Below are 25220 nucleotides of genomic sequence, written 5' to 3'. Positions count from 1 at the left end.
GAACTGAGAATGCAACGAATTTTCAATCTGCAACGTATTAAACACAAAAAAGGATCTGTTAAAATAATAAAATACTATTTTAAAATTAATTAAGAATAGTGGACTTAAGAATAGAATATAGTAGACTGAAATCACTCCACACTCCACCACAGGAGGTGGCGCGATGCACCTGAAAGCTGGTTGTGACCCGCCAATTAATCCACAGAAGCAGCAGCAGAGAGTTCGCCGAGGCACAGCAATATTTATTAGTAACTTTTTATTTTCTCTCTCTCAAAAATCTGTTTATTTACTCCGTGTATAATTCATGATAACTTTTCTATTATAACCATTTTATTCTTTGTGTATTTTAAAGAACCGAATAATTAACAATTATTATATCTGACGCTTATATCCTTTTCACACTTTATATAACGTCATTTCGGTGAGTATTCTCATTAACACGCTTTTATTGTAATATATTTTTTTAGTATGCGTCTCTATAAAAGAAGTGTTATTCCTAAAAAGTGTTAAAACAGCCATCACATAGTTTGCAAACATTTTGCTTTTATATGCAAACAACATCTCTTTTTCTATTTTTGTGCAGAATAAGGAACCAAAGATGACCTCAAAAACGAAAGGTACTAGCATGCATACATTAGTGAATTAGTTTCTCTTCTAGTAACAAAAAAGAGGCGTTGCGATGTGTCAATCATAACATACAATGTTATTCACATGGGATTCTGAGTTTCAAGATCGTGGTATTCCTTTAGTGCCTACCTTGGTATAAGTTATTAACATTTAATAACCACATATGTTTGTGCGTGTGTGCGTGTTTGTGTGTGTAAATGTGTAATAAATGTGAATAAATAGGTCGTATTTCAAGACTTTTCTCTGTTTCAGTGGGAAAGGTGGGCTCCAAAAGCAAAGAAGATGCTCCTCATGAGCTGGAGAGTCAGTTTGTTCTTCGGCTCCCACAGGTCAGAATGTTTTTTGTTTTGTTTTTTACCACCCTATAATAGTGCAAAGTCTGCACACAGTATTTAAGTAAGGTACACACTCCCAAAACAATTCCATCAAGTGCCTTTAAATATCTGATATTTTTAGATCATTGTTGTTTGACTCATAATTATTAGGTTACACTTTATTTTAAAGTGTCTTTGTTACAGTGTGATTATACATTTAAGTACTGAGTAATATTAAGTAAATACATGTTCTTACTATATGGTTAGGAATAGGGTTTGGCTTATGGTTACTTGTGTGCAATTACACATGATTAAGTGTGATTATAATAGTAAGTATATGTAATGTGTAACAAGGACACCTTAAAGGGTTATTAGTTCACCCCAAAATGAAAATGATGTAATTAATTACTCACCCTCATGTCGTTCCAACCCGTAAAACCTTTGTTCATCTTCAGAACACAAATTAAGATTTTTTTTATGAAATTGGAGAGCTATCTGACCCTCCATAGACAGCAATGCAACTGAAATGTTCCCAGTCCATGTGACATCAGTGGCTCAACTTCAGTTTTGCGATGGTACGAGAATACTTTTCTTCTTCTTTTTTGTGCAAAGAAAACAAAAATAACAATTTTACTCAACCATTCTTTACTCGACCTTTTTTTTCTTAATATAAAAATGTGTGCTTTTATATATACATAATAAATATACAGAGTACACAAACATATAGAATGTAAGCAAACTTTTATTTTGAATGCGATTAATGCGTTTTGCAGCCCTAAATTGCATTAAAAAAAAAATCGTTATCAATAAAGATTGTTCATTTTTCCAGTTGAGACAAATGACGTTAATCCATACATGAAGGAACAAAATTCTGCAAGGCGCAGTTATAATTAAATAAGACAAGTGTGTGATACACTGGAATACAGGAGAGTACATTCAGACACTGTATGTAATGATTGTCATTTCATCATGTCAGAAAACAGACCCAGACAAAATGTTAAATCTGTAATAAGATGTCGGGGTAAATACACTACTCTTTAAATGTTTGGGGTCTGTAAGATAATTATTTTAAAAGAAACTGAAACCTTTATTCTGCAAAGATACAATACATTGATTTAAAGTTACACTGCAATTTTTTCCATTTTATATAAATGCTGTGCTTTCAAACTTTCTGTTCAATGAATTCTAAAAAGAAGTATTAGTTTCCATAAAAATATTAAGCAGCTCAACTCTTTTCAATATTTATAATAATAAGAAATGTTTCTTGAGCACCTAATCTGCATATTAAAATTATTTCTGGATTGTTTTTTTTTTTAGGAGTATGCCTCCACAGTCAGACGGATCGCCCAATCTAGCAGCATGAACATAAAAGACAGACTTACTATCGAGTTACATGGTAAGCTCTGTGCAAGTGAGAAATTCAGATGAACTACACTGAACAAAGAAGTACTTGCCATTTACTTCCATACATTTTAAAAAGCCTCTGAATGTTGTCAATTTCTTGTGCAAAAATATTGCTCATGAAATTTGTTACCATATTCCTAGCTGATGGTCGCCATGGGATTGTACGTGTAGATCGTGTCCCTTTAGCATGTAAATTAGTGGATTTACCCTGCATCCTGGAGTCATTAAAAACGGTTGACAAAAAGACCTTCTATAAGACTGCCGACATCTGTCAGGTAAGACTTTAATAGAAGTTTCGTAGAGAGTCTTGAATTAAATTTCCCCTTTGCAGTCTTGGGTAAGAGAGACAAGTCATTTTAATGAGCTTCAGCCCATCATCTACAAAGCCAAAACACTATTAATTCCTCTGCCTTCCTGTTTAAGATGCTGGTATGCACACTGGATGGAGATCTGTACCCCCCTCTAGAGGAGCCCACAGGCACTACAGACTCCAAAGGCAAAAAGAAAGACAAGGAAAAAGACAAGAAATTTGTTTGGAACCATGGCAGTAAGTACTTCCCACTCCTCTACTGGAATTTCCCCGTAATTGGTTTGGAGTCAATGTTTGGAGAGACAGCGCTAGAATGATTAAACCCATTTTATATCCAATTACATCTGTCTGCTTCCAGTTACGCTTCCTCTGAAGAACACGAGGAAGAGGCGGTTCAGGAAGACAGCGAAGAAGAAGGTAACCTCATTTGGTTTGGATTTTTCTGATGATTCTACAATCCTTTATGGTCCCTAGTTGGGGAAAAAATGTTTACTCTTGCAGGAAAAGAGAAATGAGTTAATGCTAAAAGCTACAATTTACATATAAATAACACATTCCATCTTCATTTACCACCAAGGTATGCAGGAAAGCAATCTGGCTCTTCCTTTGATTGAAGTGACGGCAGCCAAGTTAGTGGCAGGTTTTTCTCTCTGACTCTTGAATAAATCTCAGCTACGTTGCAGCTAGCTATTGACTGGACTTCCTTTTTTAAATTGCTAATGTGTTCTCTGGTCTGCAGCCAGTCTCTACTGTTAGTACTATGTGTGCGTCTGAAAGCGTGCACGCAGTTTTTGAGAACATGTTTCTTGGGGCTGAATTCTAACCTGATTCATCCTGCAGTACATCGAGTCTCCTGATGTGGAAAAGGAGGTGAAGAGGCTCTTGAGCACAGACGCCGAAGCCGTCAGTGTTCGTATCCTTTATTTCTTGCTGTTGTTTCCCCCTGTCATGTTGCTGCAATCCCAGTGCCACAAGAATTCTAGACGCAAATGTCATAACTATTGTAGAATTGAGCATTTCTGTCATACTCAGCCTTGCCACCAGGTGGCAGACTTGCTCACAAATGAAATGGAGCAACTTTGTAAGAAATAGAGTTAAAGGATTAACTCGGCATTACAGGAAAAAGTGACATGAGTCACCAATACATTTGTGGAGCTCAGCAGCACAGTGATATAACAAAAAGCTAAAAGGCATTATTGATATATGAACCTTGACCCTGTGGTCAGGATGGGAGGTGATTGCTGAGGATGAGACCAAAGAACCTGACAACAGCTTATCTCTGTCCAACTTGGAGTCTTCACCTGGAACCTCGGGACACAAGGGTCACGGCTCTTCAGGTGAATGATCTCACAAATCTTACTGCCTTTTATTGCTATATCTCTCCCTGTGTAAAGTTCTCTTCTAATGTAGTCCAACATGACGAGCTACGCGAGATCTTCAACGACATCAGCAGCAGCAGCGAGGATGAGGACGAGGAGGCTGACCGAAACGAGGACGATGACCTTAACATCATGGACACTGAAGACGACATGGTCAGGCAGCTCCATGAGAAACTGAACGAGACCGGCGGAAGCAGAGACAAGAATGACCGTAACAGTCAGATCGGTAGGGTGGTGGTGGGTGGTGGTGCACGGGTTGTCTGATCAATCACAGTGCATTATCAGGACAGCAGCTCAAGCCCAATTTAAAACTGCAATTCAGTATCACAGGCAGGCAGACCGGCAGACAAACAACATCCAACCTAGATTAGCATTTGAATGATGAGTCTGCTGCGGTATTTAGGTCAGATGGGTGTACCGGTTGTCTGATGGAGTCTTTACCCATACCGACATGGCCGACCTTGGCATCATCCCGCAATTGTCTGTCTCTCAGCTGGCAGGGTGCCTTCAACATCACATTGGCACTTAACCGGGAAAAAACAAGCATGCTCCTTAGAGCTGTGCCCCCATGTGTTTTGTTCACATAGGCTATTCTTCAAAGCTAAAGGTTTAGCTATAGTGTTACCTTATTAAAGGGATAGTTCACCCAAAACTGATAATTCTGTCATTAATTACTCACCTTCATGTTGTTCCAAACCTGTAAAATCTTCGTTCATCTTCGGAACACAAATTAAGAAATTGTTGCTGAATTCCGAGAGCTCTCTGACACTCCCATAGACAACAAGGATCCTAACACGATCAAGGTCCAGAAACATAGCAAGGACATCATTTAAAATAATCCAGTGGTTCTAATTTTACAAAGTTTAGATAATTATTTTTGTCTGCAAAGAAAACAAAAATAACAGCTTAATTCAAAATTCGGCTCTATTTCTCTGTGCACAAAAAGTATTCTTGTAGCGTCATAAAATCTCTGTTGAACCACTGATGCCACACGGATTATTTTAACAATGTCCCACTCCTTTCGACGTTTCTAGACCTTGATTTTGTTAGGATCCTTGCTGTCTAATGGAATTAATCAAAAATACCTTCATTTGTGTTTGAGGAACGACATGAGGGCGAGTTATTAAGGACAACATTTTCAGTTTTGGGTGAACTATCCCTTTAAGTTAGAAGCCTTTTCAAGAGTGTTGTTGTTTCTCTATGCACGGTTAATATTGAACTTTCAAATCAATTAAAATTCTATTCCAATAGACTGTAATAAGATGCCAGTTCAATCCAATTTAAAGTGGTATTGTCCTTAAAAGACAAAAACTATGTGTAAATATTAACACGTGTTTTATAGACGCATTTTAAATGTGCCAATGCCTAAAAATGCTGTCTAGGTAGGTTGATTAATTGGATATGAAAAAAGTTATATTCTCTTGACAAATAATAACACATCTTTTATAACTGGTATGTGTCTTATATTGTATGTAAGTCAAGTATGCATGCCCGAATTCCATGTCATTCATTTTTTATATATAATCCACAACTCACAATGCATTTTCTTGATGTCTTGGTGTGTATGCCCTCAATGGAAATAGGTATTTTGAATTCTCTGAGAGTGCAGTGGTGTAAGAGGTGGCATTTAGTATTTATGCAGCCTGAAGGACTGCACAGTTAGAGTGTGAAGGATTCACAGATAATTGGGACCTTTGATTACATGAGCATTTGCAGATTAACTAGCTCTCGAAGGTAAAAGAGAGCTCAATTTGTCATCCAGGGTCTATGACTAAATCTGTACGAGTGTTAACTAGGGCTCATGTGTAGGGCTCACGATCTCTATTTGATCTGCAGTAATGGAGTATCAGGTGCAGATCAACAATTTGAAGGCCAAGCTTCAGGACACACGTAACCGCAAGAAGGAACAGGAGAAATTGATAATGGAGGTGGAAAATCAAGCACTGAGGGTGAGTTTCATTCACCTGCACTAAATATGTAGCATGCCACTTTTTCTGGCATGGTACAACATGTATACACACAGCCTTGGTGACACTGTTTTTATGCAGTACAGTCCTTTAAAATGGCCTTGAATAAACCTACGAAGGCAAGTTTTTGTAGTCCTTTTAAGGCATAAATATTACATTTCTGCCTTTAGCTGTTTTTACATAACTCACAAAAAGCATAAAATTCACTGCTCTGGCAGCTGCTCCATTGGGAGGATTTTGACGCTGTGGAAAGGGGTTGGACGTGTGGTTTAACAATGTCACTTCGGTTGGCCTGTGTGCACTATGCTGGCTAAATTTGTCCATGGTTATTACAGTCACAGGGGACAAGGAAAGGTCATACATGTCTAAGGTCCGTTCACAGGGTCACAAATCAAATAAATGTGTGTACGAGCAGTTAAGACATCCACAAACGGCCAGCATCAAAATGACTTACTGTCAGCTAGATAAAGTCTCTCTTTTTCCCTTATTACAGGATCGTTTCCAGGGTCTTTTGAATGGTATGATTCATCAAGAAGAGCAAGAGATGCAACAAGTGAGTCTGCATACATATACCAAAAGTCTGTATACATTTGGACCGTGTAAAAATATTTTTTAAATTAATCATGATTTGAAAAATCTCAATATAAATTCTTTAAATTCCCAAGACCTTTTACTCCATGCCATTGTGACCAGTGTATTTTGATTTACAAACAAAGAGCTCTTATAAATTGGTCAGTTTAGTAAAAACATACAGTGAAACCAGTGTAGTCATATTCCTGAACACGATTCATATGAACTTGTTTTTTTTTTTTAGTTTTTTTTTGGTTTTTTTTGTGAATAAGAAACATGTTGCACAACTAGCATAGTCAAATTAACACAAATATTTTTTGAGTCTATCCTATAATTAATTTTTTTTTTTAAATGCATGAATATCATATATACGCATCTATTCACAGTTTAATTTAAAGCAATAGCTAAAAGTGATTTTTTTCTTACAAGTATGATAAAATCTATATTAGAACGTAAAACATGCCCAGATGATTTGTAATCAAATCAAATAGAATCAAGAGCTTTTTAATTGGAATCCAATTTATATGAATTCCCTTAATGCATTTAATATGTCAAATCCGTAACTTAATTCCACATATTCCCATTGCTCTTGGTGAGAGTAGTGTTCTTTATATAACACTGGTAAGTAAATGAACTACATGCTTTACTGATTCACCATAACCCTTGACCAATGTCTGTTTCTGCTGTCACTGTTTGTTTTACACCTAAACTGACAAATGGCTCGATGGAAAAAAGTTACAACGTTGGAGGTGTTGTTGAACATATTGTACTTAGCCTTCAATTATACCCCTACTGCTAGCCATCCATCACTGCTATTCTGTTCCAACAGCTGGCTTCCCTTCAAGAGCAGCTGGACTCGCTGATCGAGAAGTGATGCTCACGATTACGAAGATACTGCAATACAATGACTCTGACCAGAGGCAACTGCTGAACACATCATTGACTTTACTGCATGTATTAGCTAAATTTGGACGTCCCATTTGTGTTGAGACTCATAGAAATATTGTCAACATATTCAACTGAATGCTCGTCACACAAGTTTCATCTCATGCAAGATTGTGTATTTGTACTTTTTGTGACGTTACTTCTTCTGCTCCTTAAGCCTGCAAATTTGTAAGCTACTCCCATTATGGTGGTCAATAAACTGGAAAATCATACTAGACTTCTAGATGATTCTGTCTGCAGTTGTTTCCACTGAATTATACTAGCCAACTCTTTCTGGGACTACTGAACTCTCGCCTTCTAGAATGATCTCGACTGTCTCCATACTCTTGAGTTCCGCTCTCTGGTCACCCATCCCTTCCTTCACTTCTTACAGGGGATTATTCTGAAGATTCAGGGGGTTGAAGGATTAACCAAGGCAGATTAAAGTGGCTATCCTCAACCTGGTAATCCAGCCATCTGTCAGAAAGCAGTCAGGCAGCATTTGGCTGCAGGGTGTGATTTGTCTCCCTTCCTCAGCTTGCTAATTAACACTGCCAAGGACCAGCTCTCACAGGCTACAGGACATCAGGACTGTTTTAATAAAGAAACACTCTTCTTCAAAATGCAAGAAGCGTATTTGCTTGACCATCCTGGAGTAAAAAAGAAGATTTTGCATGGAGGTCAAGGACCATTGCCTCATTTTCCTAAGGGAACCAAGGTAAGGTGTATATATATGGTCCTGGATAGCGCTTTTGATAGGACGTTTGTTTGAACGGGTTCTTGTCTAAACATTTGCTTTCATTAGAAATGGTTGTATGTGATTCTACTGATGATTAAAAGGTTTTATTATGTGGCAAAACATTTGGTGTATATAATTGCACAGAGGTTTAGCATCCTATCGTTTTGGACAGCGCTGTATCAGTGCCAGGTGACTTTTTCCCCCTACTTCTCTAGCCATATGGCCCTCAGCCTGGAAAGAATGACAAACATTTTCCAAGACAATGCCAACATTAATCTCTCAATTTACCAGCTGTGCTTTGTATTCACTCTGTTCTGTTGCATCAAGGTGTCTGTTTCAACAGGCTTAAAAAAAAAAAAACACAAAGAAGTAACAAGATGTGCATTGCGTACTAAACAGGAAATCTCAGCTCTTTCTTAATCCTGTTCTTATTCTCCTTTTTTCTTCTGCCTTCCTACCCAAAAAGCTGGTGTTCCACTTTCAGACTCTGTTGGACAACTTTGAAAGAACCGTGATTGATGACAGTCGCAAAAATAAGTGTCCCACGGAGATTTTCGTGGGGAAGATGTTCAAAATGGAGGTGTGGGAGGTGCTGTTAACCTCCATGAGGATTGGAGAGGTGGCGGAGTTTTGGTGTGATGCTGTTGTAAGTGTTTGAAATCAAACTAAACCTCTTGTTATGCCACCCACTGTTTTTCCCTTTCTATAGGTACAATCACATCCGCTTCAATCGGATCTTAATTAATCCTCACATAAGAATGGAGGAGAATTTGTCTGATGTATTATGCACCTTCGGTTGCTTCCTACATTCACATTTGCTGTTTTCTCTAAATTCTCCAAGGAAATTAATAATCCATTCTGCAAGTCAAATGAGACTTAAGATTCTGGTTAGATGGTTGATGTAGAAATAAGTTGAAAGAAAGGTCATGTTACCTACAAAATAAATCAAGTAATAGTGAGTTTGCCACATATATTGAATGAGGTGCAGTTAAAACACTAGTATGTGCCACAAAATAAAGGCATAAAGAAAATATATTTTGGGTTCTCCCAGTCTGCAAGCAAAATAAAAAACCTAAATCTTAGGTAATTCTGTAGGAAACACTGGCATGTGATGTTATTTTTCATTTTCTTTTATTTTTTTTATTTTTTATGCAGCACACAGGTCTTTATCCTATGGTGTCAAAAGGGATGCGACTGGCTGCTCAGGGTAAGGACCCTCTAGAGGGCCAAAACCACACGTGTGGCATGGGAAACTTGTTTCACTACCATTCGACAGGCTTTCCAGAGCTTGATGAGATAATGAGGACACCTCAACCTCTAATCTTCATCATGGAACTAATCTCGGTGGGTCAGGTGTTCTCAAACAGTGCAAGAAAACAAGCAAATACATGCACGCACCATTGCACAACACTCTCATACACTCATTCTAGCTCCACTCCTCCACCTCCAACAGATTTCTCACTGCAACCCAAACAGAGCATAACAGAATGTTACACAATCAAGTGCTACACGCCAGGAAAGAAATTTTGTTCCCAATTCTCAGACCATGTTTTCAATCCTCAACCAAGCGAGACGAGCACGCTCCAATTCTCTGTCTATCTCAGGTGGGCGACCCGTTCTCTTACCAGCGGGAGTCTTGGATGATGGAGAAGGATGAGAAACTAAAGGTTGTGCCCTCGCTACATCTTTTGGGCAACGCTCTAGTCAAGCAGGGTCGGTTCCGTGAAGCTGCAGAAAAGTACCAAGAGGCTGTGGTTCTGCTGCGAACAGTCCAATCCAGGGTAAAGGACTAATAAAATGACATGGAAGTTATTAGGGGGCTGTGGAAAAAACCAATAAGAAACATTCAGACATCGATGAGTGCACTGAGTTTGTTTTCCTTCCTCTGTAGGAGATGCCTGGAGATGAAGATTACATTAATCTGGACAGGCTTATCATTCCTCTTGTACTGAACTACTGCCAGTGCATGTTAGAGCTGGAGGAATATTATGAAGTCATAGAACATACGACAGAACTCCTGGACAAACACAAAGGTAAGCCAGTTTATTAGCATAAACCGAATGGTTGAGGTTTGGCTTGTTAGCATGACCCAGTTTGCCCCTGCTGGTAGATGCTGTCTTACCATTGACAGCCATTAAAAGTAGCCCTGTATAGAGAGCACTGCAGGGAAGACATTTTTTGTAGGCCAACCTGTAAATTAGCATCACCCTTGACAAAAAACCAGTAATCCAGTTTTTGGATTATTGCAGAAAATAAGCTCTATGACCAATACAACTTCACAAATGGTACGTACACACCAAGGATGATAACCATAAAGATAACATTCTAAAAATCCACACCACAGCTATAACAAGTTAACAGAGAAACAATATTGTTGGAATCGCTTTCTGACCAAATTTTCCATTTTAATGAATGAAAAAAACCATTGACATCCATTCAGAATCAGTCCTGCTGACAAGCTTGGTCATTCAAAGGGATAGTTCACCAAAAAAAAAAAAAAGTAAGTTCTGTCAATAATTACTCCCCTTCAGGTCATTCCAAAAAGTTTTCTTGTAGCTTTATAAAATTATGCATGCATTAAGCATGCACTTAGAATAAACAGACTATATCATCTGCTGGTGTTGGTCACTAATACAGTTAAATTTATAGTTGTCATTCTTGGTATGAACGAGCCTTTACATGTTATGTTCATCAAGATAATCTTCACAAATGAACACAATTTTTGTGAATTTGGAAGAATAAATGCATCTATTTAAAAGCTGAAAGTCTGAGTTAAAATTGTTTGCAAGACCATGAGTACATTCACAACAAGGCAGTAAAAACTGACAGTGAGTAGATGAAGGTTAATATCCCCGACAACCTCTGCTGTCCCATTTAGCCACTTGTTAGCAACTGCTTTTTTTCAAGACATGGAAAGGTTAAAAAAAAATCACAGGATTAAATAAATTGTCATAGAACAAAACTCGGAAACATTTTGTGTTAACCACAAACATTATTTCAGGCATTTAAGCTTAACCCACTAAGTTGTATCCAGTTATAGGACTCCTTCCTGCATCACTCTTTTTAATGAAATAAATAATATATATATTATTATTTAACATCTAACTTGAGATCTAAACACACCATGTTCCCTATAACATTACTGACCACCATGAGAATTAGCCCTTTGCTTTCTGAGTATCATAAATAATCCAGTTGCATTCACATTCATAATTACACTTGGCAGCATGCATAGTAATCTTCGTCCTCGGTGGTTTGGGTTTGTTTAAGCTTGGCTGGCTGCATGAGGAGTAGGGACAGGAGTTGGTCTGTGTAAGCCCTCTTCAAGCATGTGAAGTGACAGATGTATCGTCTCTCGCGGTGGCTCCAGAGGCAGCGTGGGTAGCTCTCCTAATGAGGCTTATGCATATGCAGCCGGCAGAGTGACTTCGGCCTCCTGCAGTTCCACTTTTGAGGACACTTTCTCCCATTTCCCCATCCCCTCTCATTCTAGCTATTCATTTCATTCTGTCGTGCCCGATGTGTCAACCACATCTTGTTGTCTGTTTTGGTTCAAATCTTCCATTTTTGCTCTCTTTAACATTTCTCTCGTGTGTCACCTGGGGAGCACATCCTTTTGAAATGTGCTCACAGAATCTGTTGTGTTTTTGCCAGAGGCTGACATTGGCTGGGGGGAGTCTGTTTAAATGTTGGCAGAGTGAAAGATTTAGTAAAGAGCATGATCGAATGAAAGAGGGGGAGAACCGTCAATGGGGAATCTTAACCAGGCTCTTGAGCCCACTCAGAGCAAAGATTAGGTGTGTTTACTTGGTGTCTGACTTGGGCTAAATCAACAGTGTATGTGTAGTTCCTTTTTTAATGATATTAAAGCAAAATGCAGCACTTTTTAAGATAATAAATGGATATGAATGCATATACACAGCATTCAGAAAGACAATGCAGCCACAGTAAGTAAGTAATAGAAAGGAAAATTAAATTACAGTCCCATTATTGATCTTTTCCAGACTGTGTCAAAGCCTACTATAAGCGAGCGAAGGCCTATGCAGCTGTGTGGAGTGAGAGGGAGGCCAGGAGAGACTTCCAAATGGTGGCCAACCTAGACATCACCCTGTCTCGATTGGTGCAAAGAGAACTCAGTCTTCTGTCTGAGAGAATGAAGGAAAAATACTGGGAGGATAAAGAAAGGTACTGGAAGATCCTGGAAGACAGAGAAAATGAACCAGAGAAGGAGGACATCTCTGAGATGGATGCAAAAGAGGAAAGCAGAGAGGAACATTCTCAGTCCCCTGAAGAGGTCAAAGATGCTGAGAAGGGAAATAACCCATCTGTAGCAGAGGAAAACAAGCATGACACCAAAAGTGAAGACTTCGCAGCGGAGGCCAATCACAGGATAACAGCTCTGACCGAGGGCAACGACTGGCAGCAGATGCTACGGCTAATTATGCTGCTCCAAGACGAAGGCAATTTCAATGTGAAAGAGCATAAATACACTGAGGCGACTGCTAAGTTCAAGGAGGCTCTGGAGTATGTAGACCATCTCCAAACTAAGGTAAGTTTGCTGAATGAAAATACAGTAAAGGATTGATTGTAGAGATAATCAGTGCATCAATTGTTTGTTATATACTTAATAGCTATAGAAGGCACACAAATGTAAAAATCATAATATATCAGGAGCTGTGATTTGAAATTGTAACCAGCCACATAAAAAGTGGAATTTAAAACCATGAAAAAGCCTCATATTCAGTATTACACTGAAAGTGCAAGTGATAGTGGTAATCGTAATCAGCTAGCATCCACTTATCAGAGAAGTACTGGGCAAATGTAAATGTAAATGAGCCAAGATGTAAAAGGTTATAATATATTTTGTTTGCACATTTTAGATAATTCTCATGGCCAAGTGATACCATAATGGCAAGCATCACTGTTACTAATGCATAAACATAAGGCTGGAAATCTGAACAACCCCTATAAGTATTAATTCTGAGTTACTATCATGAATGGTCACAAATTATGTGGCTTGTTTAGAAGTGTACAGTCACTTCAACAGACTTTCAAATTTGATGGAGTGACCTGAACCATATTAAAGCCAATACAGGTGCTGGTCATATAATTAAAATATCATCAAAACGTTTATTTCACTAATTCCATTCAAAAAGTGAAACTTGTATATCATATTCATTCATTACACACAGACTGATATATTTCAAATGTTTATTTCTTTTAATTTTGATGTTTATAACTGACAACTAAGGAAAATCCCAAATTCAGTATCTCAGAAAATTAGAATATTGTGAAAAGGTTCAATATTGAAGACACCTGGTGCCACGCTCTAATCAACTAATTAACTCGAAACACCTGCAAAGCCTTTAATTGTCTTCTCAGTCTAGTTCTGTAGCCTACACAATCATGGGGAAGACTTGTCAGTTGTCCAAAAGACGACAATTGACACCTTGCTCAAGGAGGACAAGACACAAAAGATCATTGCAAAAGAGGCTGGCTGTTCACAGAGCTCTGTGTCCAAGCACATTAATAAAGAGGCGAAGGGAAGGAAAAGATGTTGTAGAAAAAAAGTGTACAAGCAATAGGGATAACCGAACCCTGGAGAGGATTGTGAAACAAAACCCATTCAAAAATGTGTGGGAGATTCACAAAGAGTGGACTGCAGCTGGAGTCAGTGCTTCAAGAACCACTGCGCACAGACGTATGTAAGACATGGGTTTCAGCTGTTGCATTCCTTGTGTCAAGCCACTCTTGAACAACAGACAGTGTCAGAAGCGTATAGCTTAAAAAAGGACTGGACTGCTGCTGAGTGGTCCACAGTTATGTTCTCTGATGAAAGTAAATTTTGCATTTCCTTTGGATATCAGTGTCCCAGAGTTTGGCGGAAGAGAGGAGAGGCACACAGTCCACGTTGCTGAGGTCCAGTGTAAAGTATCCACATTAAGTGATGATTTGGGGTGCCATGTCATCTGCTGGTGTTGGTCCACTGTATTTTCTGAGGTCCAAGGCCAACACAGTCATATATCAGGAAGTTTTGGAGCACTTCATGCTTCCTGCTGCTGACCAACTTTATGGAGATGCAGATTTCATTTTCCAACAGGACTTGGCCCCTGCACACAGTGCCAAAGCTTCCAGTACCTGGTTTAACCTCTTAACCCCATAGAAAATCTATGGGGTATTGTGAAGAGAAAGATGTGATATGCCAGAACCAAGAATGCAGAAGAGCTGAAGGCCACTATCAGAGCAACCTGGGCTCTCATAACACCAGAGCAATGTCACAGACTGATCGACTTCATGCCACGCCGCATTGCTGCAGTAATTCAGGCAAAAGGAGCACTATCTAAGTATTGAGTGCTGTACATGCTCATTCTTTTCATTTTTATACTTTTTAGTTGGCCAAGATTTCTAAAATCCCTTTCTTTGTGTTGGTCTTAAGTTATATTCAAATTTTCTGAGATACTGAATTTAAGATACTGAATTTTGTCAGTTATAATCCTCAAAATAAAAAAATAAACATTTGAAATATATCAGTCTGTGTGTAATGAATGAATATAATATAAAAGTTTCACTTTTTGAATGGAATTGGTGAAATAAATCAACTTTTTGATGACATTCTAGTTATATGACCAGCACCTGTGTAAAAGGACTAAACAGCCACACAAAACACTACAGTATCAGTAAAATATCCATATTCAAAACACCTTATCAACCACACAACCACTCACATTTTCCTCAGAACATATAAAATTATGGTATACTGTTTATATACCTTCTCATATCCCAGAGGAGATGTACAATGGGATCCAAAAACTGCTTAGCAGGAACGACAAGGAAGCTTAAAAAAATTCCCATGGGGAATCAGCAAACCAGCACTCACTAAGCCATATCCATCCCTCTCTGTGTGTTTTTGAGGTGGAACATAAAGGAGAAGACTGGGAATCTCTAGAGAAAGTCCGTCTGCCACTCTGTCTAAACCTCAGTCAGTGTAAGCTGGAGCTTGGGGAATACCAAGAAGTAGTGGATCTCAACTCTAAACTGCTGAAGAAACATAAAGGTGAGCTTATACACTCATTTACTACAGAAACAGACATTGACCAGGAGTGTCCAGTCCTACTCCTAGAAGTCTATTTTCCTATCCTGTACACTTTTGCTCTGATATACCTGCCTGGATGCTTCTAGTGATCCTAGAGACCTTGATTAGCTGGTTCAGGTGTGTTTCATTAAGGTAAGGCTAAGCTCTGCTGCCTCCAGGAGAAGGGTTAGACTCCATAGAACATGATATAGACACAAATGTTGTTTAAGTTAAGCAGCAGCAGATATAGATTCTTCACCACCCAATGCGAGCTGGCCAATTGCTCCATTATTGTCTGTAGTAAAAACAGCCTTGGGCTATGTCAGTTAGCATTTACTACACTCTTCCTATAGTGCCCGCATCTCAATGCTTCACTTTGCCAGTGGATCATGCTCCATATATTAAGTTATTCCCTGGTATCTCCATCCAGCCTCCTATGTAAAGAGTGAAAACAGTTGTTTACTTTTGAATGAATAATTTATCCTGAAGCCAATGCGATGTGGCAAGACCTAGTCTTCACTCTCTCACTTTCATCTCCACCACAGACAATATGAAAGCTGTGTACCAGCGGGCCCAAGCTCACGCCGCATTATGTAACAAAGACGAGGCTAACAGGGATTACAATAGGGTCATGCAACTGGATCCCAGATTCAAACCCATCGTCAAACAGGAGATTAAGAAGATGGGTGAGAACATAAGAGTGAAGTGTGTCAATGAAAACAAAAACTACTGGACAAGCACTCAGGAGAAGTGGGAAAAGAAGACGCAGACCAAGAGAGGAAAGAAGATGAAGAAAGGAGTGACATGGGCAGATGAGAGTAAAATGTTGGGAAGGCACGATGAAGGACAGCTGGCAAAATCTGGCGGCGGTGACAAATTAGAGGGGAGCTGCAGTGTCAAACCAGGTAATAAAGATGAAGGACAGGATGAGAAGAAAAACTTTGAGAAAAATGAAGACGAGAGCTCTCTGACCCTGGAAGAAGCACAAGAAAAAACTGCGGCTGTAGATAAAGACCAAAGCAATGTGCTGGGAGATAGTACACAGAGATCACAGACAGATAGCAGGGCCACTGAAACTCTACTGACCAGTGACATTACAAAGAAAAATGAACAGGATGAGATCACAGATGAAAAACAAGAATCTCCTGCAAAGCCAGACAAAGATGCAAGCAGTGGAGCATCACAGAAAGAAAGACCGCCGGACTCGACTGGAGATGATGAAACCGAGAAAAGCTACTGAATTTAAGATGGAGAAGACAAATGTTGATGAACATCACCTGCAAACCCGGAGAAATTCACCACAAATATTACATTTAAACAGAAAAAGAAACAGATTAAATGGCGTCATTTGAAATAAATAAATCAATAAATAAATGAAACAAGACCAGGTGTATAACAAATAAAAATTTATTTCTTTGTACACAATGAGTAGAAAGCAGCCAGTAACTCATTCAGTTTTCAAAATGCCTTCCTTTCACATTTTGTACAGATTAAAAACACAAAAACAAAAAACTAAGACTCTAAGATTTATTATGGTTAATAATTAAAAATAAAACTGCATTGCACATGGAAATCAAAACATAAAAAAAAAAACAGAACAAATATATTGCAGGGACACAAATAAAACGTAATATTTGTATTCAGGTCATTTGTCATGGTGTGTAATGGGCGATGCCACAGGTTCAGGGGTTAAACCAGTTGTGTAGTTCAACATTTCAAACAAGCCTGCAAAACCAAAGACGTATTGGGGTCGTGACACACAGGTCTGCTACACACAAACAAAAATAATGAGCGTATTTGTTAATGAGGCAGATGGCTAAATATAGCTCAGGCAGCCCTTATCAATGCGGTCAAATCCACAAAATATTTCCTTCTGTAATTGAAAACATTTCACAAATGCAGCACATATCATTTTCTAAAAGTAGACAAGGGAGCAATTATGAGTTAAAAAGATCATATTAAGGAATAGTAGATATACATATATGCCAGAATGGAGAATTATTATATTTTGCAAATAGAAGAATTGCCATGTATTACATAATGCTACATGATTTGCTACCATGTTGAAGCTCTATATATCATAATTTGCAACAACAACAAAAAAAGTTTAACAAGTCATCTCCCTTTCTACAGGCTTAAAAGTCATTTTCTTAATCAGCATTTTCTCTCGCTTTCTATTAGAAATATCTAAATATGCTTAAGACACGATTCACTTATTTGAAAAACAGTTTATTCTTTTCAGAGAATATATTGAATCATTCTTTATTCTTACCCAATTGGAGATTATTTATACGATTTGGAAATTTATTAAGAAAAAGAAACTTCAAATTTAAGCTATTTTACTTAAGATGTCAAATATACTTTCAAAAAGATTGGGTTAAAAAAAAGAACTTAATTGTAAAGTATAGGCCTATCTCTAAAAATAAATCATAATATTAAATTTAGTAAATGTATCTTGTTTTAAAGATGTTTGGATGTTATACTGGGAAAAAAAAAAGTGTTGAAATGAGCTTCAGACAATCCACACATTTACAGCCCTGGATCAGCTGAGACTGTTTGGCGTGGAACAGAAAGGGAGCTGGAGAAAGACACCGAATCGCAATGCGCATACTTCAATGTGTGCGTCTGCATGTGTGCGGTGCTTTTGTCCCGAAGAAGCACTGGAATGATAAATGGATGTCGCTGTGGATAGAACACCAGATGTTGATCTTAATGAGGAGCCATGCAAGTTAAACAGTGGCAGGCATATGGGGCGGAGGGGACCCGAATGTACCCCTCTCTCTTCCTCCATATGTTTATTTGTATCTCCTCCATTATGAAGTCACCCCACCTTTCTAAAGACCAACTGCAGCACCGTGTCCTTGGGGACAGTTCCTTAGCAACCACATCAAAACAAACAGACAGCTCGCCACTGTGATGTAAAATGAGATCAGAATGCGTGCGAAAGAAAGCCAGCGATGCCGCAGTGGGATTCAAGCAAAACCTACAGTGCAACAGGGGTCACTTTGTGTTTTTCTGGAGAAGGGGAAAGCGAGTGATCGCTATACTTGCAACACGTTTCCCAAAACAAATGGAGAACAGCTCTTTCCCTCTCAGCTGCAATCATCTCAATCCTGTTTGCAGGGGCTGCAGTGCCACAACCCTTCACAGTGAATATTTACACACTTTTCTCTTTCCCATTTGCAGTCTTTCCTTCACACCGTATCTCTTCCCGCTCACTATCTTTTTCTCTTTTCTACTCACTACACCCCCAACATCTTCTCTGCTCATATAAATCTGACACCCCACAGTAAATCACTCCACGAAAAAAAAAAAAAAAAAAAAGCCCTCTTTCTCTGTTTACAAAGAGCGTGATACATTTGCCGTCCTCCTCCTTCGGCATAATGTAAAATAATCCTTCCACACACTCACTTTCATTTTCTTCCTTAGATTGTGGAAACGCTGAGATCTGGAGAACAGCATTTGGTAAACAAAATACTTACATCAGGAAGACGACAATAATACAGTGAGATGTAAGACTGGTATTCTTTGGGGAAAAAAAAATAAGGGGGAGCTCTGAAGGGATAATAAGAGCTGTGTTGGGTTTAAAATGAGTCAGGCTGTGACTTGAGTGTAAAAGACTTTCCCAAGCCAAGGTGAAAAGGGCCGAACCTGGCATCGACTCGTCTTATTTGGTATCTACCTTCTTGTTCACGCCACGCTGGACAGCTGTAATTTAACGGCGAGTGCTCTGACAATAAAACAACACAACAAATCTCCATTCCTGAAAGACCTTTCCCTTGTGACCTGAAAACCAACAGCTGAGAAATCCGCTCATCTCCTCAATAAATGCTTTCTGTACTAGTGGCTACACTGCAAAAATAAAAATCAATTTATTAATCAAGGTTTTTTATCACGTTATCCAAAGGAAATATCTAAACATCCTTAAAAACAAGATACATTTATCTGAGAAGCAGTTTTAGGATTACATGTGATCTCAGTCAATACATTTTTAATGAATTTTTTCCCCTCCTTGGTTTAAGCATAAATCTCACTATATTTAGTTAGAAATGTTTTGGATTCAATAAAAGTTGTGCTCAACTGACAACATTCATTGAATAATTTATGTTACCACTGAAACTAATTGAAACTCACCTTGGTTTAAAAAAAAAAAAAATAAATAAAATAACGGCATATGTTGAGATGAAGAAATCCATTTTTGCCAGTTTAATTAGGAAACATAAGCTGCTCTCTGTTACACACTATAATAAATACACTCTTGCTTTGAAGAGTTTGGCATTGGTAAGATGTTTTCTATGTTTTTTTTCCTGACCTCTTATCCTGACCATGAATTTATTGAATAAACAGTAACTGTAAAATATTATTACAAACTAACATGACTATTTATTTAAAATTAAATGATGAATGAATTTTTAAGCAGCTATTTACTACAGTTTTCATTGTCACATCACATGATCCTTTTTAGAAATCATTCTAATATGCATATTTAGCGTTCAAGACAAGTTTCTTATTATCAGTTCTGAAAACAGTTGTGCTGTTTAATAATTAGATGATTATTTAATGAACAGAGATTAAGAGAAATATTTTACTGGATCAAACTTTTGAATGTTGTTTGAAAGTTGTTTGTATTATTTGTGATTAAAACAAAGCAAAAATACTGACCAAGAAAATGATTTTTGCAGTGTGTGTCTGTGTACAAATGCATTTATTATTTGAAAGAGAGAAAGAATATAAGGGCAGGAGCATAATGCTCATGGGCACTTTGGCATATAAATAAATGATAGCCTCAACAGAAGACGTGTCGTTCTTACAGTGTAAATGTAAGCTTGCTGTGTGTCCCAACAGTTCAAGGGAATCTGCTCTTTTCTGCTTCACAGAACAAGGGCCACGCATTGCCAAGCATGACTTACAATCGGTATATGTGTATATCTGTATTTATGTGCATAAGTGAGTCACAGAAAATAATAAACCATTTTCAAAACGGAAAAAAAGAGTACACAGCAGTTGCTGGCACAAGGTGAGATCCCCCTTCTGCGTGGTGAACTGTAAGTCCTGTTTGTGGTTCTTGTGCTGTACTGATGAAGCCACACACTTTGCATTACTACACGGGTTAGCACAGTGTCCGGATCAGAGCAGGCCTTTGGCACCATGTAAACATTAGTTTGTTTAGTTAGCACTCAGATATCCCACAGCTCTTTGGGATTGGCAAATGGCCCCAGGCTGAGAAGTTTGTCTTGAAACTCTTCTCCCTGCCGCCTCGTCTGTCCATGGATTCGCCAGCCCCGCGTTCTCAAGACCCTGCCCACAGTAAGATGAGCAACACGACGCTTGAACAATTTAAGAAGGGTGTTACATCATCTAGACAGATCAATAGAAACCTGAAACATCAAATGCAAAGATCAAAGAAGTTTTCAAATGTAGCTCCCTTTAACACACTGGACAGCAGGTAGTTTTAGTTGAGTTTTAAGTACTGCATCTACATCGCGTATTAAAACAAATGTTCAGCCAAAAATAAACCTCTAGGACTTTCTTTGCTACTGAAGAACTGACTGATAGTTGTTTTTGCTGAATGTCTTACAGATTTAGCTTTCAAATGCAAGATTTGAAATGAATTGTATGCAATATTATTGGTTCCTAAGTGTATTGTAGCCAGTGGAGACGTGTTTGAAAGAGAAATTAATTAAATTGAGAATTTAGCAACTTTTGATTTTCTGGTTTTCACTCAAATCTTATCATACAGCTTTAGAAGACTTTTAATACAGTCATACGGGCCATGTTTGCAGTACAATTCTAGTGCTTTTTATGGTAGTATAAGTCACTATTCACTTACAGATTCTGTTTCATGATAGAAACGACGCAAGGTGAAAATCTCCTTATATACAAAAAAAATAATAATAATAACGAAACTATAAACAAACCTGCACAATTATAGGCCTGGGAGTTTTGCTTCCGGTTCCTCATGGACCTGGCTCAGACGGGAAGACGTTCCTCAGCTGTTCGATCACCTGCTGCAGCTGCAGTACGGTGTCCTGCTCATGATCCAGATCTTCACCTACACAATGTTAAATGCTACAATAAACATGACCTCAACTAAAAATGTCACCGGTTTACAGCAACATATAAGCCTTATTTAAAGTCACATCCCTTTGAATCCCAATATGGGTCCGTGTTGGCAGGATGACAGCAAAGCTTATAAACAAGGTGTTACCTGCAGCTTCGGTGTCCGTGGTCTCTCTACTGGGAGGCTCCCCCTGGTGGCCACCCCCTGACACAGGAGATGATAGAGAAGAAGGAGCCGAGCCATTGGCCTCCGAGTCGTCTTTGGGCTGGTAGACATGACAAAATGATGAGAGAGCAAGAAATCCTACTGAAAAAACTTCAGAATAGGATCCAGCCTCATTAATCTATCATTTCTGAAGTATGAACATGACCGTTCAAAGGTTTGGGGTTAGTATGATTTTGTTTTTATTCAGCAAGGATGTAATAAATTTATGAGGAATGACAGTAAAGATATTCATAATGCTACAAACGATTTCTATTTCAAATACATTTTAAACCATTATTGGTTTATTAGATAGTCAGTCATTTTAAAACTGAAAACAGTTATTTTAATTTGCAATAATATTTTACATTTATATTACTGTTATTTTGAAGCCTTGTTGAGACACTTACTCACACTTCATCTTAGGGTCCAATTTTTGCTATTAACAAATCATTAACTATTACTTTTTACTTAATAAACTCCCAATTTGCTGCTTATTAATATTTAGTAAGGTAGATGTTGAGTTTAGGTATTGGGTAAGATTGGGGATATAGAATATGGTCATGCAGAATATGTGCTTTATATGTACTAATATACAGCCAATATGTTAATAATAACCATGTTAATAAGCAATTAGTTAATAGTGAGAATCAGTCCCTATAGTAAAGTGTTACAAAATAATCTTACCAACCCTTTTGAAAAATATTACAGTTACTTTTCTAAATTTAATTAAAAAAATGTATTTTTTATATAAATAAGTATTCATATTTAATTTGAAATACTTATTAAATATATAGTTTGTAAACTGTACATATAATGCACATGCAAACAGATGTGCATAACTGTATAATAATAAATATTAGACAGTATATATTGTGCAGTATATGCTAGTCTAACCATGCTCTAAACTGAAAACATTATTGATGGGTTCTCTGATGAGAAAAACAGTCACAAGTTTTCAAATGCTGCCAAAACTCCAAACTTCGGCGTTTATCAACCAGGGATTTGGCCCCTTTTTCAAACATTACAAAGACTGTGTATTTTCTTGAGGGACGAAACAAACTTATAAGAAGCTCAGAGATGACTCGCCTCTTTCTTTTCTTTTCTTTCCATTTCACAGGCAGATGAGTTGAATTGAGGCTGTTTGCATGAATACATCAAATTTATTCTGAGTTGAACTCTTTTATTGCTTTACAGAGATGTCCACAGAGTTAAGACTGTAACTTTCCCAGTGACTTTCTAGGGGTGCAGAATCTCCATAATCCCAGCACATTATTGCTTCCCCCATGACACATCTCTCATTCGTTTTTGTAGATTAAGTCGATCTCTCTCCCCTCGTTCCTTCCCTCTATTTCCGTCTAATTCCTTTTCACCTACAGCTACAGCCTCAGTGTTTTTGCTCGGCTCTCTCATTCCATCCAGCCTGCCAATCATATCTCTGCAGCACTACCTCTCTTTATTTCTGCACAACCACCTCTTATCCTATTCACTCAGCACCGCCTGTGCTTTTCTTTTCCCTCCTCAGTCTGCTTTCTGTCTTTCTTTCACTAAAGAAAAGGATCCCTGCCCACTCTATTCTGTCCATCCTGCTCCTTCAGCTCTATGTATGTGAGCTCGAACTCCACCTGTATGATTCCCTCTCCATCAATGGTGTTCTTCCTCATATATAATCTCTCTCTAACTCTTCCTTCCCATTTTTGCAATTTACCAGAAGTTAGTATGTCTTCCTACAGTCTCTCGTCCTCCATCTCTTTTCATGTCTCAATAATAGCTACTTTAAAAAAAAAAAAAATCTTTCTGTCTCCACATGTCTTCTCCTTTCACCTGAAACTCTTCTAGTTCTCTGTCACCTTGTCCTCACTGAACCTGCATTAGTAAGCATCTCTTGCCTCGCTTTTACCCTTCTACATGTGGTACATCAAGGCAGTCTATAATACAGTCTATCCTCCTCTGTTCAGTTGTCTTCCTACTCTTTTTGCTGAGAGCTTCAAACAAATCTTCTTTTCCCCCTCTGCCTCCCTTACCTTTTTGTGAGCCCATCTTTATTTCTCTCACAGTGGCTGTTTTTAAAGCACAAAACAATCCTTTAAACTCATAAACAATTAACATTAAAGTCTCCAGCGCAGAAGGCTTTGATTTACCTGTTCATGTCCTCCCTGTGCAGCTGTAATCATAAAATAACTCCCTACGCGCCATTCCTTCAACGTTTCTATCATAATAATCTATTCTGGCTCACGCTTTGGTTCTCACTGTGGGTATACTTCTCATTTTTCATGTGTTTTAGGCTATATCTCACCTGCAGCAGTAGTTCTCTGAGTCTGTGTAGCTGGGACTCCAGTTGCTTGTTGTGGTCCTCTAGAATCTGCATGCGCGTCTCCAGACGGGTCTTGTGCTGTCGAAGGACTCGAGCCTCGGCTAGGAGCTCCTCGTCCTGCTGTCCGGCCGGTGAACCGGGACCCGACTCCAGCAGCTGGGGTGAAGCTGCTGCCTCTTCATGCTTCCACTTCAGCCGCCGATATTCGCCCTGCAGCACCCTGCAGGAGAGACAAGAGCATCATCAACATCATCATCATTTAGATTTAGGTCATTATAGATGCTTCATCTAGACAAAAGTTGTTACGTTAAACAGTTGTGATATAATCAAGTTTCTTACACTTCATTGAAAATAAAGCTCAGGTAAATAAAGTTTATCGTTTGGTTTCTGCATAGATATGCTTCTGCTTCTCGTTATTTACACTATGTGTGTGAATCGGTAGGCGGGGCTAAACAGGCAGTGATTCAGAAGCAGGCGTTGATCATCTTCTGCACAGACAGTGTTTAGCCACACTATTAAAGTGTGGCAGAATGGCTTCAATATAAGCAGTTTTTAGATTAGCTAGAAAATTTTGAGTTCTGAAATGTATAACTTCCTTAAACGTACTATTATAAATCAAAAGAACAAAGAGAATTTTGATTTCTCAATTGATTTATTTTTCCTTTAAGCAAAAAAAGTGTTTTTCCCTTCTAAATTTCCTTTTTAAAATGTTGTTTTATATAATATAAATCTCATCTACATATTTCATCTATATATATTACCTACACATTTATTATTTATAACACTTTAATACCTTAATAACTTTAATACTTTAATAAATATTAAATATATAATGATCTGAATGTAATTATGAATAATTTGCTTATTATTTGAATTGCTGAAAATACTCTAATAATTATTCTTTAGTTGTTTTATTTTATTATATTCCAGTTTCTGTATTGTTGTGTATGGGAATATTTATTATTTTGTTATTTCTCTATTTGTAGCACATAAGGTCGGTTGGATTTGGGTGGGTTGTGAAAAATATATATTCTTGTTGGGAAATTGTTATTATGACCCTTTAAAATAAAATAAAATTGATTTGAAGAAATAACACAAAAAGAAATAACACAAAATGAGTGTTTGACAGAGAAGCCATTACTCAGCTCTTTGTATCCCAATAATGACTGATTTATTCAGGGGGTTAAGGTTGCAGATCCCCTGCAGACACTAACAATTAATCTTGCTTTATTGACCTATTACTCACCTATAACAAAGCAAGACCACATGAGAGCATGACTTAAAGGTCAGGATTTACGCCGAAGACAAAACTCATAAATGACTCACAGGTGTAACAGC

General features: G+C 38.0%; 3 protein-coding genes across 8 annotated transcripts in view; 2 read left to right on the top strand and 1 right to left on the bottom strand.

Moving 5' to 3' along the window:
- The first annotated feature begins 174 nt into the window (after nt 1-174).
- On the top strand, nt 175-7733 carry LOC113114116 (transcription initiation factor TFIID subunit 7-like). Of its 2 annotated transcripts, none has more exons than XM_026280867.1 (13): nt 175-248; nt 590-617; nt 880-956; nt 2259-2337; nt 2487-2620; nt 2769-2892; nt 3014-3072; nt 3496-3568; nt 3882-3992; nt 4066-4260; nt 5871-5983; nt 6495-6554; nt 7401-7733. In XM_026280867.1, the coding sequence occupies exons 2-13, from the start codon at nt 599-601 to the stop codon at nt 7443-7445; spliced, it is 1089 nt and encodes a 362-aa protein (XP_026136652.1). In that variant the 5' UTR covers nt 175-248; nt 590-598; the 3' UTR covers nt 7446-7733. The 2 variants fall into 2 exon arrangements, with proteins under 2 accessions (XP_026136652.1, XP_026136651.1); XM_026280866.1 differs by having other exon boundaries at nt 191-421; nt 584-617.
- Nucleotides 7734-7880: 147 nt separating this feature from the next.
- On the top strand, nt 7881-16583 carry LOC113114115 (aryl-hydrocarbon-interacting protein-like 1). Its single transcript, XM_026280864.1, has 8 exons — nt 7881-8213; nt 8701-8880; nt 9390-9578; nt 9839-10015; nt 10126-10267; nt 12239-12783; nt 15147-15288; nt 15852-16583. The coding sequence occupies exons 1-8, from the start codon at nt 8118-8120 to the stop codon at nt 16544-16546; spliced, it is 2166 nt and encodes a 721-aa protein (XP_026136649.1). The 5' UTR covers nt 7881-8117; the 3' UTR covers nt 16547-16583.
- Nucleotides 16584-16697: 114 nt separating this feature from the next.
- LOC113114112 (dystrophin-related protein 2-like) overlaps nt 16698-25220 on the bottom strand; it is a 131961-nt gene continuing 123438 nt past the window's right edge. For 4 of the 5 annotated variants that reach the window (XM_026280859.1, XM_026280861.1, XM_026280862.1 and 1 more), the window contains 4 exons: nt 23865-24102; nt 21515-21632; nt 21225-21358; nt 16698-20604 (listed from right to left, as the gene is read on the bottom strand). In XM_026280859.1, coding sequence (XP_026136644.1) covers nt 21264-21358; nt 21515-21632; nt 23865-24102 — 451 coding nt within the window. In that variant the 3' untranslated portion in view covers nt 16698-20604; nt 21225-21263. Of the gene's footprint in view, nt 20685-21224; nt 21359-21514; nt 21633-23864; nt 24103-25220 lie in introns of all 5 variants that reach the window. The other variant, XM_026280860.1, reaches the window with a different exon arrangement.

This window comes from Carassius auratus, chromosome 14, assembly GCF_003368295.1.
Source record: "Carassius auratus strain Wakin chromosome 14, ASM336829v1, whole genome shotgun sequence".
Taxonomy (NCBI): domain Eukaryota; kingdom Metazoa; phylum Chordata; class Actinopteri; order Cypriniformes; family Cyprinidae; genus Carassius; species Carassius auratus.
This window is presented reverse-complemented; position numbering and strand designations above follow the sequence as displayed.

Bases quoted from the DNA above. Each gene is read 5' to 3' on its own strand.
- LOC113114116 (XM_026280867.1), top strand. The intron at 957-2,258 runs GTCAGAATGTTT...TTTTTTTTTTAG, and splicing joins TTGTTCTTCGGCTCCCACAG to GAGTATGCCTCCACAGTCAG. The intron at 5,984-6,494 runs GTGAGTTTCATT...CCCTTATTACAG, and splicing joins TGGAAAATCAAGCACTGAGG to GATCGTTTCCAGGGTCTTTT.
- LOC113114115 (XM_026280864.1), top strand. From the start codon at position 8,118: ATGCAAGAAGCGTATTTGCTTGACCATCCTGGAGTAAAAAAGAAGATT. The intron at 10,016-10,125 runs GTAAAGGACTAA...CTTCCTCTGTAG, and splicing joins TGCGAACAGTCCAATCCAGG to GAGATGCCTGGAGATGAAGA. The intron at 10,268-12,238 runs GTAAGCCAGTTT...GATCTTTTCCAG, and splicing joins ACTCCTGGACAAACACAAAG to ACTGTGTCAAAGCCTACTAT.